Consider the following 14,151-nt stretch of genomic DNA (forward strand, 5'->3'; position numbering starts at 1 on the left):
GCCCCCCCGGCAGCCTTATTGAGGCAGTAGAGAAGAGCGGCTTCTTGCCAAAGAGCCAGAAGAATTTTCCAGCAAGCGCTTCCAAATGACCAAGATTTAACTGCAAACGACGGGGACGATTCTGCCCCGGGCCCCCCGAGCGTTACTCCGCAAAGTTCGGAGCGTCGAGCCAGTTCATTCATCCGTTCAATAGTATTTATTGAGCGCTCACTACGTGCGGGGCACCGTACTGAGCGCTTGGGATGTACGGGTCGGCGACAGACAGAGACGGTCCCCGCCCTCCGACGGGCTCACGGTCTAATCGGGGGAGACGGGCGGACGAGAACCGTGGCGACAGATAGAGTCGAGGGGAAGAGCGTCTCGTAGAAACGGTGGCGACTAAACAGAATCGAGGCGACGCACGTCTCATTAACAGGATAAATAGGGTAATGAAAATATATACGGTCGAGCGGACGAGTACGGCGCCGAGGGGACGGGAAGGGAGAGGGGGAGGAGCGGAGGGAGACGGGGGGAAAAGAGGGTTGAGCTGCGGAGAGGCGAAGGGGGCGCGGCAGAGGGAGCAGAGGGAGAAGGGGAGCTCGGTCCGGGAAGGCCTCGCGGAGGAGGCGAGTTTTAAGTAGGGATTCGAAGAGGGGAAGAGAATCAGATTGGCGGAGGCGAGGAGGGAGGGCGTCCCGGGACCGCGGGACGACGGGGCCCCGGGGGTCGACGGCGGGACGGGCGGGACCGGGGCACGGCGAGGAGGCGGGCGGCGGAGGAGCGGAGCGGGCGGGGCGGGCGGCGGAAAGAGAGAGGGGAGGAGAGGTGGGAGGGGGCGGGGCGACGGAGAGCCTCGAGGCCTAGAGTGAGGAGTTTCTGTTGGGAGCGGAGGTCGACGGGCAACCGCTGGAGGGGTTGAAGAAGGGGAGCGACGTGCCCGGACCGTTTCTGCGGGAAGACGGGCCGGGCGGCGGAGCGAAGGATAGACCGGAGCGGGGCGAGAGAGGAGGGAGGGAGGTCGGAGAGGAGGCCGACACGGCAGTCCGGCCGGGATATAAGGAGAGCCCGTAGCGGTAAGGTAGCCGTTCGGGGGGAGAGGAGAGGGCGGATCTCGGCGATCCAGCGTCACGGTGAGAGACCGCAAATCCATCCGAACGATTCCCGAATTCAACCCCGGAATCGAGATTCCACGGGATCCTTTCGCCTCTCTTCGCTCCGCGGGGAGGGGGCGGATGGACGCCCTTCCCCGCGGGAGTCCGGGCTTCCCGACGTGGCGGGAGAGACTGGCCGGCCCAGGTCGGGTCCTTCAGGCAATGCTATCTATTGGGCGCTCGCTAGGCGCCGAGCGCTGTACTAAGCGCCCGGAACGGGCGACAGAGACCGTCCCCGCCCGTCGACGGGCTCGCGGTCCCGTCGGGGGAGACGGACGGGCGGAAAAGGAGACGGCTGAATCGCGAGAGACGGCATCGAGGGGACGGACAGCTCGTCAACGGAGACGGAGAGGGTCGGAAAAGTATCCACAAACGGGGCGGAGGGGAAGGGAGACGGGGAGCAGAGGGAAAAGGGGAAGCTCGGTCCGGGAAGGCCTCTTGGAGGAGGTGGGCGCTCGGTAGGACGGGGACCCATCTGCTTCTAGCATCTGGTTCTCGGCAAGGAGCCCCGCACGCGGCGAGCGCTCCGTAAATACGACCGGACGGGCCGGAGGCTGCACTTGACAGGAACCGCTCTTCTCGACGTGATTCCGAGGCCCGTCGCCTGCCTCGGGGGTGGAGAGTTGAAAATCCTACCTGGTGAACGGCTGGCACGGGGGGCTCATCAACATCACGTCGAAGGACAACCTGTCGAACTCCTGCAGTGAAATCCCCTGAGCGGCCGCGACGCCGGAGAAGGAAGGAAACGTTAAGTTACGGCGGGACGGCGGAGGAGGGGGTCGGACGCACGGCGCCTCCCGGCCGGGAACGGCGGGGAAAAGAGCCGTTCGGTCCCGTGTTCGATTCACAGAAACCGCGGTGGGAGTCGGAGACGTGCCGGGATGAGGAAAGGCACCCTCTGAAACACCGAGTCGAGGCCCAAAACGGCGTTCGGAGGAGGGGTCGGGCATCTGATTCATTCAGTAGTATCCAGTGAGCGCTTACTACGCGCGGCGCGCCGCCCTGAGCGCTCGGAGCGCCCGGTGACGGGCTTCGAGACCCTGTCCGGCGACCGAAGCGCGTGCCGAGCTCGGCAAATACGGAAAGGCCGAAATTTCAGATGGATTTTTTTTTTTTTTTTAGTATTCCGCCCGTATCTGCGGCGGCCTCGGCGCGGCTCGGTGGAAAGAGCCCGGGCTTCGGCGTCGGAGGTCACGGGTTCGAATCCCGGCTCGGCCACCTGTCAGCTGGGTGCCTCTGGGCGAGTCACTTCACTTCTCGGTGCCTCGGTCACCTCATCTGTAAAACGGGGATTAGGACCGTGAGCCCCACGTGGGACCACCTGATTCCCCTCTGTCTCCCCCAGCGCTTAGAACGGCGCTCGGCACACAGTAAGCGCTTAACGAACACCCACATTATTATTATTATTATTAGGAGGGTTTCGACGCCGCGGAGGGGAAGCTATTCCGATAATCCCCCATCTCCTTCTCGGGCGGGCGATCCTAAATCGGGAGCGGCACGCGGCGAGCACGGGACAGGTGAGGGGCCGCGTGGCTCGGCCGAAGGAGCCCGGGCTCGGGAGGCGGGGGTTCGAATCCCGCTCCGCCACCCGTCCGCCAGTCGCCTCGCTTCTCTGGGCCTCAGGGACCTCGTCTGGAAAATGGGGATTAAGACCCTCCGTCTCCCCGAGCGCTTAGAGCGGTGCCCTGCCCACAGCGAGCGCCTGACAAACAGCACGGGAGGCGGCGCGGCTCGGTGGAAAGGGCCCGGGCTTGGGGGGTCGGGGGGCGCGGGTTCGAATCCCGGCTCCGCCGCCTGGCAGCCGTGTGACCGTGGGCAGGTCGCCTCACTTCTCTGGGCCCCATCTGGAAAACGGGGAGCCTCACACGGGACCGCCCGATGACCCTGCATCTCCCCCGGCGCTCGGGACGGCGCCCCGCACGCAGTCGGCGCTTCGCGAACCCCACCGCCCCCCCGGGGTCCGAAAGGCGCCTCACCTCGATCGTCTTGGCCCACAGCGGGGTGGCGGGGAAGTTGTGCCGGTACACCTCGTTGGCCACGGTGTTCACGTCGACGGCGGCCACGACCTCGGCCGGGACGCGGCTCTCTGCGACAGAAGAGGCGTTCGGTACGCTCCCCCCGGGGGGCGGTTACGGCCGGACGCTCCCGGTGGAAGGTTCCCTCCCGGCGGCGAGTCTGTGCGCGAAATCCGGGGGGGGGGGGGGGGACGGACGGACGGACGGACGGGGGGGGGACGCAAGATGGCGGCGAATAATGATAACGTCGCTATCCGTTGAGCGCTTACTACGCGCAGGGCGCCGTTCTAAGCGCCGGGGGAGATACGGGGTCATCCGGTGGGCCCGCGTGGGGCTCACGGTCTTCATCCCCATCTCCCGGCTGAGGGAACCGAGGCCCGGGGGAACCGGGTGACCTGCTCACGGTCACACGGCGGACGGGCGGCGGGGCCGGCATTCGGACCCGCGACCTCGGACTCCCCCAGGCCGGGCTCCTGCCGCTGAGCCCCCGCTGCTCCTCGGATCTTCTCAGATCAGTAGAACCGGTCTACTCTGCCTTCCCGGGGGCTCTCCGGGCATCCGGCGTCCATCTAAGTCGCGGGCCGGGGACCCGCGAACACCCACACGCCGGTACGGCCCGTGGGCCCCCGGCCACGCGGATCGCCGTTCGTTCCTTCATTCGTCAGTGTTCGTTTAACGGGAACGATGATGATAACGATAATAACGAGGCCGGTATCCGTGAAGCGCTTACGACGCGCCGAGCGCCGTTCGAAGCGCCGGGGGAGACAGAGGTCCCACGGGGGGGGCTCACGGTTAATCCCCCTTTTCCGGATGCGGGGACCGAGGCCCGGAGGGGCCAAGTGACCCGCCCACAGTCGCGCGGCGGACGGGCGGCGGAGCCGGCATTCGAACCCATGACCCCGGACTCCCAAGCCCGGGCTCCTTCCGCCGAGCCCCGCTGGCGTGTACTGAGCGCCTACTCCGTGCGGAGCACTCTACGGAGCGCCGGGAACGGACGACCGGGCAACGGAGAGCGACGGGCTCGCGGTCTGATCGAATCCCGGCCCCGCCGCTCGGCAGCCGCGTGACCGCGGCCGAGTCACTTCGCCTCTCTGGGCCTCAGTGACCTCATCTGGAAAAGGGGAATGAAGACCGGGAGTCCCACGTGGGGCCCCCCCGATGACCCGGCGCTCAGAACGGTGCTCTGCACGCAGTAGGCGCTTAACGGATACCGACATCATCATCATCATCATCATCATCATCGCTAAGGTAGGTCGACCAACTCCGCGGCCCCGTACCCTCCCCAGTGCTCGGCGGCAGCGCGGCTCGGCGGGAGGCGCCCGGGCTTAGGAGTCGGAGGTCGCGGGTTCTAGTCCCGGCGCCGCCGCGCGTCAGCTCTGTGACCCTGGGCAGGTCCCTCCTCGGTGCCTCGGTTACCTCAGATGGGGATGAAGACCGGCGAGCCCCACCTCGGGCCACCCGATGACCCTGCGTCTCCCCCGGCGCTCAGAACGGCGCTCGGCACACAGCGAGCGCTCAACAAACGCCGCCGTTATTACAGTTATTACGGCAGAGAGAGAGCAGCCCGGCCCGGGGACGGGCTCGCCGTCGATTCGTTCATCCAGCAGGATTCACCGAGCGCTCGCTACGTGCAGGGCGCCGTACGAAGCGCTTGGAATGGCCGATCCGGCGACGGACAGAGACGGCCCCCGCCCTCCGACCGATCGGGGGAGACGGGCGGACGAGAACGGCGGCGGCAGACGGAGCCGAGGGGAAGAATGAATGATACACGCGAACGAGCACGGGGCTGAGGGGAAGGGGGAGCAGAGGGAAAGGGGGCTCAGCTGAGGGGAGGTGAAGGGGGAAAGAGGGGGAAGCTCAGTCCGGGAAGGCCCCTCGGAGGAGGCGAGCTCGGGCGTTCCCACCCACAACGATAATAACGTTGGTATCTGTTAAGCGCTTACTACGTGCAGAGCACCGTTCTGAGCGCCGGGGGAGATGCGGGGGAATGAGGTTGTCCCCCGTGAGGCTCACAGTCTCAACCCCCATTTTCCGGCCGAGGGAACCGAGGCCCGGAGAGGCGAAGCGACTTTGCCCACGGTCACGCAGCCCAGCGCGGTTCGCCACGCCGCGCTCCGCGCCCGGCACCGAAACGCCGGCCGGGCCCGGCGGGTGGGGCAAAACGGCAGCGTGATCCCCTCCCCCCGGCCTTCCTCCCGGGAATCGGAAAGAAACGGGGAGGGGCGGGCCGGCGTCGGCCGTTCCCCGCCTCCCGCCTCGGTCTCCCCCCGACCGCGCCCTCGTCCTGGGGACGCAGGAGGCCCGTCACGGCGGCGGCGTGATATAAACGGTGGAAAACGCCCGTCTTCCAGACGAGGGGAACTGAGGCCCAGAGAAGGGAAGCGACTCGCCCTCGGTCACACAGCCGCCGGGCGGCGGAGCCGGGATTCGGGCCCTTCCCACCGAGCAGAGGCGGAAGGAGAGAACCTCCCCGGCCCGGCGCCCGGCGAGGAATTCCCGCGATCCGGCTGCATTCGCGGGATTCCGCCGCCTCGACGCTCCCCGTTCCCCGGCGGTGGAAGATCAAGGAATAAAAAAATAAACGGTGGCATCTGCGAAGCGCTGACGACGCGCGAAGCACCGTTCTAAGCGCTGGGGGGCTGCGAGGTGATCGGGGCCGGCCCACGGGGGGCTCCCGGTTCGAATCCCCGTTTTACAGACGACGCAACTGAGGCACCGAGAAGCGAAGCGGCTCGTCCGAAGTCACCCGGCTGGCAAGGCGGCGGAGCGGGGATTCGAACCCGTGACCTCTGCCGCCCAGGCCCGGGCTCCCGCCACTGAGCCGCGCTGCTTCTCGTGGCCACGCCGCTCCTCGTGTTATTGTTACTGCACTGCATGGTATGCGATTATTATACTATCATATATAATATAATCGTCCATTATATTATTGTCACACGTGGCTCAGCGAAGAGAGCCCGGGCTTCGGAATCAGAGGTCGCGGGTTCGACTCCCGGCTCCGCCGCCCGTCCGCCGTGTGACCGTGGGCGGGTCACTTCACTTCCCCGGGCCTCGGCGACCTCATCCGCAAAATGGGGATTATCCGGGAGCCTCACGTGGGACAGACCGATGACCCCGTATCCGCCCCAGCGCTGAGAACGGCGCTCTGCGCGTAGTAAGCGCTTAACAAATACCAACATTCTATAATAGTATTCTAAATGTCAAATATTTTAAATAAATTACATACCATTATGTTATATATAATACGATGATATACATTGTCCTTAAATAATATTATTATAAGTGATAAATATTATCCATAAATCAATAAAATGTATTTAGATATCATTATGATTATATTACGAATGACAACATTTAACCCCGTTAAATAACGAATGACTTCGGCCTCGCCGCGGCCTCTGGGTTCCCCCGAACCGTCGGGAGGGAGCACGGGCGGTGTCGTCCCGCCCGGCGCCGCACCGGAAGTCGGGGAGAGGTTGCGGAGCGATGACGCCGAGGAACGTTCTTTTTTTCCCCTAAAACGCACAGGGACCCAAGCTGCCGAGCGACCGCAGGGTGATAATCATAATAATAATCACGTTGGCATTTATTAAGCGCTCATTTAGCGCCGTTCTAAGCGCTGGGGGGAGATACGGGGTCATCGGGCTGGCCCGCGTGGGGCTCCCGGTTTTCGGCGCGGCTCAGTGGAAAGGGCCCGGGCCGCGGAGTCAGAGGTCACGGGTTCGACTCCCGGCCCCGCCACTCGGCGGCCGTGTGACCGCGGGCGAGCGGCTTCGCTCCTCTGGGCCTCGGTTCCCTCGTCCGGAGAACGGGGCCGAAGACCGGGAGCCTCCCGGGGGGCCGCCCGATGAGCCGGGCCGTTTCCCAGCAGATCTCCTCGCTGCTTCCCTCTGGACTCCGCCTCCGGTGCGGTTCCCGGAACCCATTCCTTTGGATTTACCGAGCACCCGCCGTCTGAATGATGATGTCGTAACGTTGGCGTCCGTTCGGCGCTCACCGTGCGCTGAGCGCCGGGGCAGACCCGGGCCGATCCGATCGTCCCAGGCGAGGCTCCCGGTCTTCGGCCCCATTTTCCAGACGAGGGAACCGAGGCCCAGACGAGGGAAGCGCCTCGGCCGCGGTCGCCCAGCCGCCGAGCGGCGGGGCGGGGATCGGGACCCGCGGCCTCCGACTCCCCGGCCCCGGGCTCTTTCCGCCGAGCCTCCCCGTCGGCCTCACGGGGTCGAAAGGGATGTCCAAAGAGCGGTTCTCTGTGACCAGAACGTCTACCCCAAGGAGCCGCGGTTGCGCCTCCGTGGCGAGAGGAACACTTCTCAGCCGAATCGGCCGAGCGGCGGGGCTCGGTGGGGAGAGCCCGGGCCTGGGGGGGGGGGGGGGGTCCGGGGTCCCGGGTTCGAATCTCGGCCGGGTGACCGGGGGCGAGCCGCTCCGCTTCTCTGGGCCTCGGTCACCTCACCCGGAAAACGGGGATTTCGAAGCGCGAGCCCCACGCGGGGCGACCCGATGACCCCGTACCTCCGCCGGCGCTTGGGACAGTGCTCTGCGCGTATTCGTTGGGGAGCATTTACTGAGCGCCTACTCTGTGGCGGGGCACCGTACCGAGCGCCTGGAACGGCCAAGCCGGCAACAGACAGAGACGGTCCCTGCCGTCTGACGGGCTTAGCAAGCGCTTAACCAACGGCGACGTCGTCGTCGTCACCCCGGCCGACACGGGCCGGGGATCTGGGGGAAGAGGTCGGCCTCAGACGCGTCGCAGCCTTCCAGAGTTCGGAGTTGGAACATCACAGCCGACGGGCTACGGAGACTATCGGCAGAGGATATCTCCCGCTTCCCTTACAGAGGAGACCCAAATCCGGGTAGCTTTACGCGGAAGAGCGAGCTTTAAATCGAGGGTAACGGGCGCGCGGGGACTCATTCGTCCGACGGTGTGTACTGAGCGCTTACTGTGTGCGGGGCACTGTACTAAGCGCTTGGAACGGACGGGCGGGTGACAGACAGAGACGGTCCCTGCCCCCCGACGGGCTTTCGGGCTCCTAAAATTCACGGGCCGGGCCGTCCCGCGGGCCGAGGCGAAACCTACTGCGCGTTTGACTCGCTCGGCCGAAACGGCCGAACCCCCCCGGGGGCTCGCAAGTCCCCGACTGCGCGCGTCCGGCTTCCTCCGTCCTTTCCGAACCGCCGCGGTCGTCTCTCGGCGGCGATTCACTCGCTAGCACTTATTGAGCGCCTACCGCGTGCAGAGCACCGGACTGAGCGCTTGGACCGGGGGGGGGGGAGAAGAGACTGGGCGTAAAAGGGAAAGGCGCAAGAACGGGATCCCGCCAAGCGGGGAGGCCAGACGGGATCGGCGGGGGGGGGGGGGCGCCGGAAAAAAAAAAAAGAGGATAGGCGGAAGGCACGATAATATCACTTCCCCGGATTGGGGTCCCAAGGAGGGAGCTTTGGAAATTCCCAACGATGGAGCGAGCTAGAATCAGCGGAGGGACAGTCTCTCTTTGTGCGCGGGACGGAGGGCGCGAGAAGAGGATCGACGGGGAATTCGGAACAAAACGGCGCGTGGGGGGGGGGGGGGGGGGAGAAAGGAGGGCCGCGCAGGTGAAGCGAAAGACGAGTTACCCGGGCGTTAGTTTCGCTGAGGAGAAGGGGGTCGGACGTGACCGGGCCTCCCCGGGGCACGGGACGAAGCGCCGCGTAAAACGGGGGGAGACCCGGTGACCGGTCCCGTGGCTCCGCGGAAAGAGCCCGGGCTCGGGAGTCAGAGGGCACGGGTTCGGATCCCGGCCCTGCCACCTGGCAGCCGTGTGACCGGGGGCGGGTCCCGTCACTTCTCTGGGCCTCGGTCACTTCACCTGGAAAATGGGGATTAGCCGGGAGCCTCGCGTGGGACGACCGGAACGGTGCTCTGCACGTAGTAAGCGCTTAACAAATACCAACATCATTATTGACGACGATGACGATGACGGCATCTGTGAAGCGCTTCCTCCGTTCAGGTGGGACCGTGCCCCCGTCCCACGAGGGACGCCCCCGATCCCCGTTTTCCGGATGAGGCAGCCGAGGCCCCGAACGGCGAGGCGGCTGAGGGTGCTGAGAGACACCTCTCCCTGCGGCAGCACGAGCGGCGGGAACGGGGCTGCGTGTCTGCCTTTCCCGTTGATTTTTCCGGCTTCTGCCCTTTCCAAGTTAAATCCGTGCCGGCTGCCCACGCTTAACCGGGAAGACGGTTGGCCGGGGGGGGGGGGGGGGGGGGGGGGTGGGTCACACGGACGGCCCTGCTTTCCACCGTCCGAGGAGACGACCTCCTCGACAGAGAGCTTCCTCGCTCCGGGGCGGGAATCGCGTCTCCTCTTCCGTCCCCTCCTCGAGGGCCCGGCTCAGGACGCGGCGGGCGGCTCTTCCCGCCAGGGATAGAGGAGTCGTGTCTTCTGAGCGCTGCCTGGGCGCCCCCGGCTCGGGAACGGGCTGCGGGGGAAGCGGCGCGGCGCCGCGGAAAGAGGCCGGGCTTGGGAGTGGGAGGTCGCGAGTTGCGATCCCCGCTCTGCCGCTTGTCAGCCGTGTGACCGCGGGCGAGTCGCTTCACTTGTCGGGGCCTCGGTTCCCTCGTCCGGAAAGTGGGGATGAGGACCGTGAGCCCCACGTGGGCCAACCCGATTACCCTGTATCAACCCGGCGCTTAGCGCACTGCTCCGCGCATAGTAAGCGCTTAACAGATACCAACACGATCGGCGGAAGGAACGCGGGCCCGGGGGGGATCCGGGGTTTCGACTCGGGCTCTGCCGCCGCGAGACCCGGGGCGAGTCACTCAACTCGCCTGCGCCGCGGCTTCCTCGGCGGCGATTCGGCGCCTCCGCTCCGTCCTTATTTATACCGCGCGCCCCGGGCGGGACGGTGCCCGTGCCCGGCCCGACCCTGCGTCCGCCCCGGGGCCCGGGACCCGGTCCGAAACGTAAGCGGCGCCTCGTTCGCTCCCTCAGATGTATTTATTGAGCGCTTACCGTGCGCAGGGCCCCGTACTGAGCGCTTGGGAGAGTACGATACAACGATAAAGACGTTCCCGGCCCACAGGGAGCTCGCAGTCTAGTCGGGGGGGAGAGACTAAAAAGAAATCGCAGCCCAGCCGAGTGCCGCGGGGCCGGGCCGGGGAGAGAACGGAGGGGGCGATCCGGGGGAGGCGAAAGGGAGTGGGAGGAGAGAAGGGGGGGTTGAGTCAGGGAAGGCCTCCTGGAGGAGACGTGTCTTCGATAAGGCTCCGAGGTCGGGGAGAGTCACCGTCTGTGGGGTCTGAGGAGGGAAGGCGCTCCAACGGGAGGAAGGTTAAGCACGTGAGCCCGGGGGGCGGGGGGCCGGCCAAGGCCCGGCGATAACCCGACAGCTACGGGGATGCGGACGCGATCCATCGGGGGAGGCTTCGCGGAAGAGACTGGATTTCGAAGGAGAGGGTCGGGACCCGCCGGCGAAGAAAAGGGAAAGGATTCCAGGCGGAAGGGTCGACGGGACGAGAGCGGGCGACGCCGTCGGCGTCGGAGGAGCAAAGTGTGCGGGTTGGGGCGGAGCGGGCCATGGGCCAGGTTAGGTAGGAGGGAGAAAGCTGATTGTTTTTCCCCCGTTGACGACACCCATTAGGCGCCGACCACGTTCCGGACACTCGACCGAGCGTGGGGCAGACAGAGGCTGATCGGGTCGGACGCGGCAACCGTCCCGCGCGGGGCTCCCCGTGATGACGCGTCGGAGGCGCGGAGAGGTCAAGCGACCTGTCCGAAGTCAAACGGGAGACGAGCCGGGGGGGGGGGGCCGGAATCGGAACCCGGGTCCCCGCGACTCCCGGACCCGTCCTCTCCCCGCCGGGCCACGCCCCCCGGGGGGCCTGGGCGACGACGGTCGGACGTCTCTACGGGACGCGGAGACGGGCTGGACCACAGTCGGGGGTTTCCGAGGGGCAAGGAGATGCGCGCGGGGCGAGGTTTTGGGGAAGCGACCTGGGCCGTGAATACCGGTAATTGAATCGCTGATAACCAGATGGCCTCTGTCTTCGCGGAGGAAAACCCCAGAGATGCTAGGCGATGTGACTCTCGTCCTCGGCGGTGAAAATATCTGAGGTGGATTACACGCCTGCGCTGTTCCGCCGTCTCTCACCCCTAACGACCCCGCCACGTATTCTATCGACAAAATTGAAACCACGAGACGTGATTCTCCCCGAGATCTGCCCCGCTCCTCCCCAGGCCCTCCCTTCTCCTGCCTTCTTCTCTGACCCTTCCGTCCCTCCCGGGAAAATCTCAAGAGATCACCCGCCTCCCGTCAAAATCCGCCCCCTCCCTCCCCTCCCTCCCCCTCCCTCCCCGAGCTCCCCCTTCGACCGGTCACTTCCCACGGCTGCTTTCGCCGCGGGGAGCGGCGCGGCTCGGTGGCGAGAGCCCGGGCTGGGGAGCCCGAGGGCACGGGTTCGAATCCCGGCGTGTGTCGGCTGGGTGACCGTGGGCAGGCGGCTCCGCTTCTCTGGGCCTCGGTGACCTCGTCTGGAAAATGGGGATGAAGCCCGGGAGCCTCACCCGGGACCACCCGATGACCCCGCGTCTCCCCCGGCGCTTAGAACGGGGCTCTGCACGTGCCGACGTTATCGTTATTACGACGTTCATCCATCTCCGGTCCCCGAAACCAAACCCCGACCACCTCCCTCTGATTTAATCACCCGATCGCCCTCCAAATCCCCGGGCGAACCCTCCCCACCCGCAGCCCCCCGGCTTCCTCTCCTCCGATCCTCTCCGATCCCCGTCATTCCGGGGAAAACCGCCCTCTCGCAAGTCACCGGCGACCTCCTCCTCGCCAAACCCAACGGCCGCGACGCCGTCCCAATCCTCCTCGACGGCTCGGCTGCCTCGGGCGCCGCGGACCGACCTCCTCCTCCGAACGCTAGCGGACTCCGGCTCCGCCGAGACCGTCCTCTTCTGGTGTCCCTCCAATCTCCCCGGCCGCCCCGGGTCACGGGCTCCTCCTCCGCACCTCTCACCGTGGTGACCGGTTCTCGCTCCCGTTCTCTTCCCCCTCGGGAGAATCTCCTCGGTCCCCCAGGCCTCGACCAACACATCGACACGAAGGACTCCCAAATCTCCCTCTCCGGCCCCGACTCCTCTCCTCCTCTGCCGTTTCCCACTCCCTTTCGTCATCGCCGCTCGAACTAAACCCGTCCGAATCACCGCTTCCTTCCCTTTCCACCCAACCCGGTTCTCCCCATCTCGGGATCGCCCGCGGCTCATCACTCTCCCTCGACCCGCATCCCGTCGGTCCTACATTCGCGACGTCGCTAGAAACCCACCCTCTCCGCTAACCCTCCGTCGAGGGTGTCTCCCGAGGGTCGACCCGTGCGGAGCCCTGTAACAGCGGCTCGGGAGGCTGCAGTATAATAACAGTTTTCCGTTACCTTCTGATGTCATCATTTGATATTATAAAATATAATAACCGGCAGACCGGCCCACAGCGAGCTTACAAGTCTAGCAGGGAGGGCAGACACTGATATAAACGAATTACCGATATGTCCGTTAAGTGCTGTGGGGCTGAGGGAGGGGTGGATAAAGGCCGCAGATCCAAGTGGCCCGTCCGAATTGCTGCTCCGCTGATCCAAACGCTTATCCTATCCCTTGTCTACTGAACCATCCTTCTCCCGGCCTCCTGCCTCCCCCCCCCCCCTTTTTTTCTTACGGTGTTTATTAAGCGCTTACTCCGCGTGTTACGTCCTTCCCCTTTTTTTTTTTTACGGTATTTGCCACGCGGGTCATGTCCTTTCCTTTCCTTACGGTATTTATTAAGTGCCCGCTCCGCGCGTCCCGTCCCACGTGAAGCTCCCCGTCGGGATCCCCGCTTTACAGGCGAGGAAACTGAGGCGCAGAGAGGTTGAGCGCCGCGCCCGAGGTCCGGGGGCACAGACGGGATGAGAAGCCCGAGTCCATCGCGTCCGATGTGCAACAACCCCTTCTCCGCATCCTCCTTCCCCCTAGAAGGCGGCTGCGGGCGGGGAAAGTCGGTGTTCGTTAAGCGCTCGCTATGTGCCGAGCGCCGTTCTGAGCGCTGGGGTGGACGCGGGGGAAGCAGGTCGTCCCACGTGGGGCTCACGGTCTTCATCCCCATTTTACAGATGAGGGAACCGAGGCGCCGGGAAGCGAAGTGACTTGCCCAAAGTCACACGGCTGACAAGTGGCGCTGATGTGCCGTCCACCCCGAGAGCTCAGCACAACTCTCCGCACACAGTCGCGCTCGAGCGACGCGACTGATTTACCGTCTCCGGCCCGGGACCCCCTCCGCCGCCGAAGCCTTAGTCAGATCACGTCTCCTCCGACCTAGCCCCTATTCCCTCCGGTCACCCGTCCTTATTACAAGGTCGGTGAGACGCTGCATCACTTATTATTAGTAATAACGATAACGACGTGGGTATTCGTTTAGCGCTTACTACGTGCGGAGCACAGGGGAATCAGGTTGTCCCACGGGGGGCTCCCCGTTTTCCAGCCGAGGGAACCGAGGCCCAGAGAAGCGAAGGGACCCGCCCACCGTCACGCAGCTGCCAAGCGGCAGAGCTGGCATTCGAACTCATGGCCTCCGGCTCCAAAGCCCGGGCGCTTTCCACCGAGCCTCGCCGCTTCTCTACCGCACCATGTTATCGCAGCAGATTCCAAGATGATTCCACTAGGGTGGGTCGGATTGCATTTTACGCATTATCACCGTATTACACGGATCGGTCCGTATACACAAACTGAAATTACGGACGGGCACGCAAGCGCCGCGGGGCGGGGACGGGGGATGAGTACAGGGAGTAAAGGAGGGCGACGCAGGAGGGAGGAGGGGAAAGGAGGGTTCAGTCAGGGAAGGCCTCATCTTCCCCTACCCGCCCCCGTGCGTCGCCTACGCGGTCGAAGCACTTGATATTCCCCCTTCGGGCACCTGAGTAAATACCTATAACTGATTTTACCGTGCGTCTCCCGCTCCTCTCGCGCCGCGCACACGGTAAGCGCCCAACAGAGAGAAGC

General features: G+C 65.2%; 1 protein-coding gene across 6 annotated transcripts in view; it reads right to left on the reverse strand.

The window, feature by feature from the left end:
* TRDMT1 (tRNA aspartic acid methyltransferase 1) overlaps positions 1 to 14,151 on the reverse strand; it is a 61,618-nt gene that overhangs the window by 24,670 nt on the left and 22,797 nt on the right. For 3 of the 6 annotated variants that reach the window (XR_005660668.1, XM_039913841.1, XM_039913842.1), the window contains exon 1: positions 1,767 to 2,354. Coding sequence is in view for 5 of the 6 variants with exons in the window: in XM_039913841.1 (XP_039769775.1) it covers positions 1,767 to 2,089 (323 nt within the window). In the remaining variant the exon portion in view is untranslated. Of the gene's footprint in view, positions 1 to 1,766; positions 2,355 to 3,106; positions 3,217 to 14,151 lie in introns of those variants that run through there. The other 3 variants (XM_029077543.2, XM_039913840.1, XM_029077542.2) reach the window with 3 other exon arrangements.

The sequence above is a fragment of the Ornithorhynchus anatinus genome, chromosome 13 (genome assembly GCF_004115215.2).
Source record: "Ornithorhynchus anatinus isolate Pmale09 chromosome 13, mOrnAna1.pri.v4, whole genome shotgun sequence".
NCBI lineage: Eukaryota > Metazoa > Chordata > Mammalia > Monotremata > Ornithorhynchidae > Ornithorhynchus > Ornithorhynchus anatinus.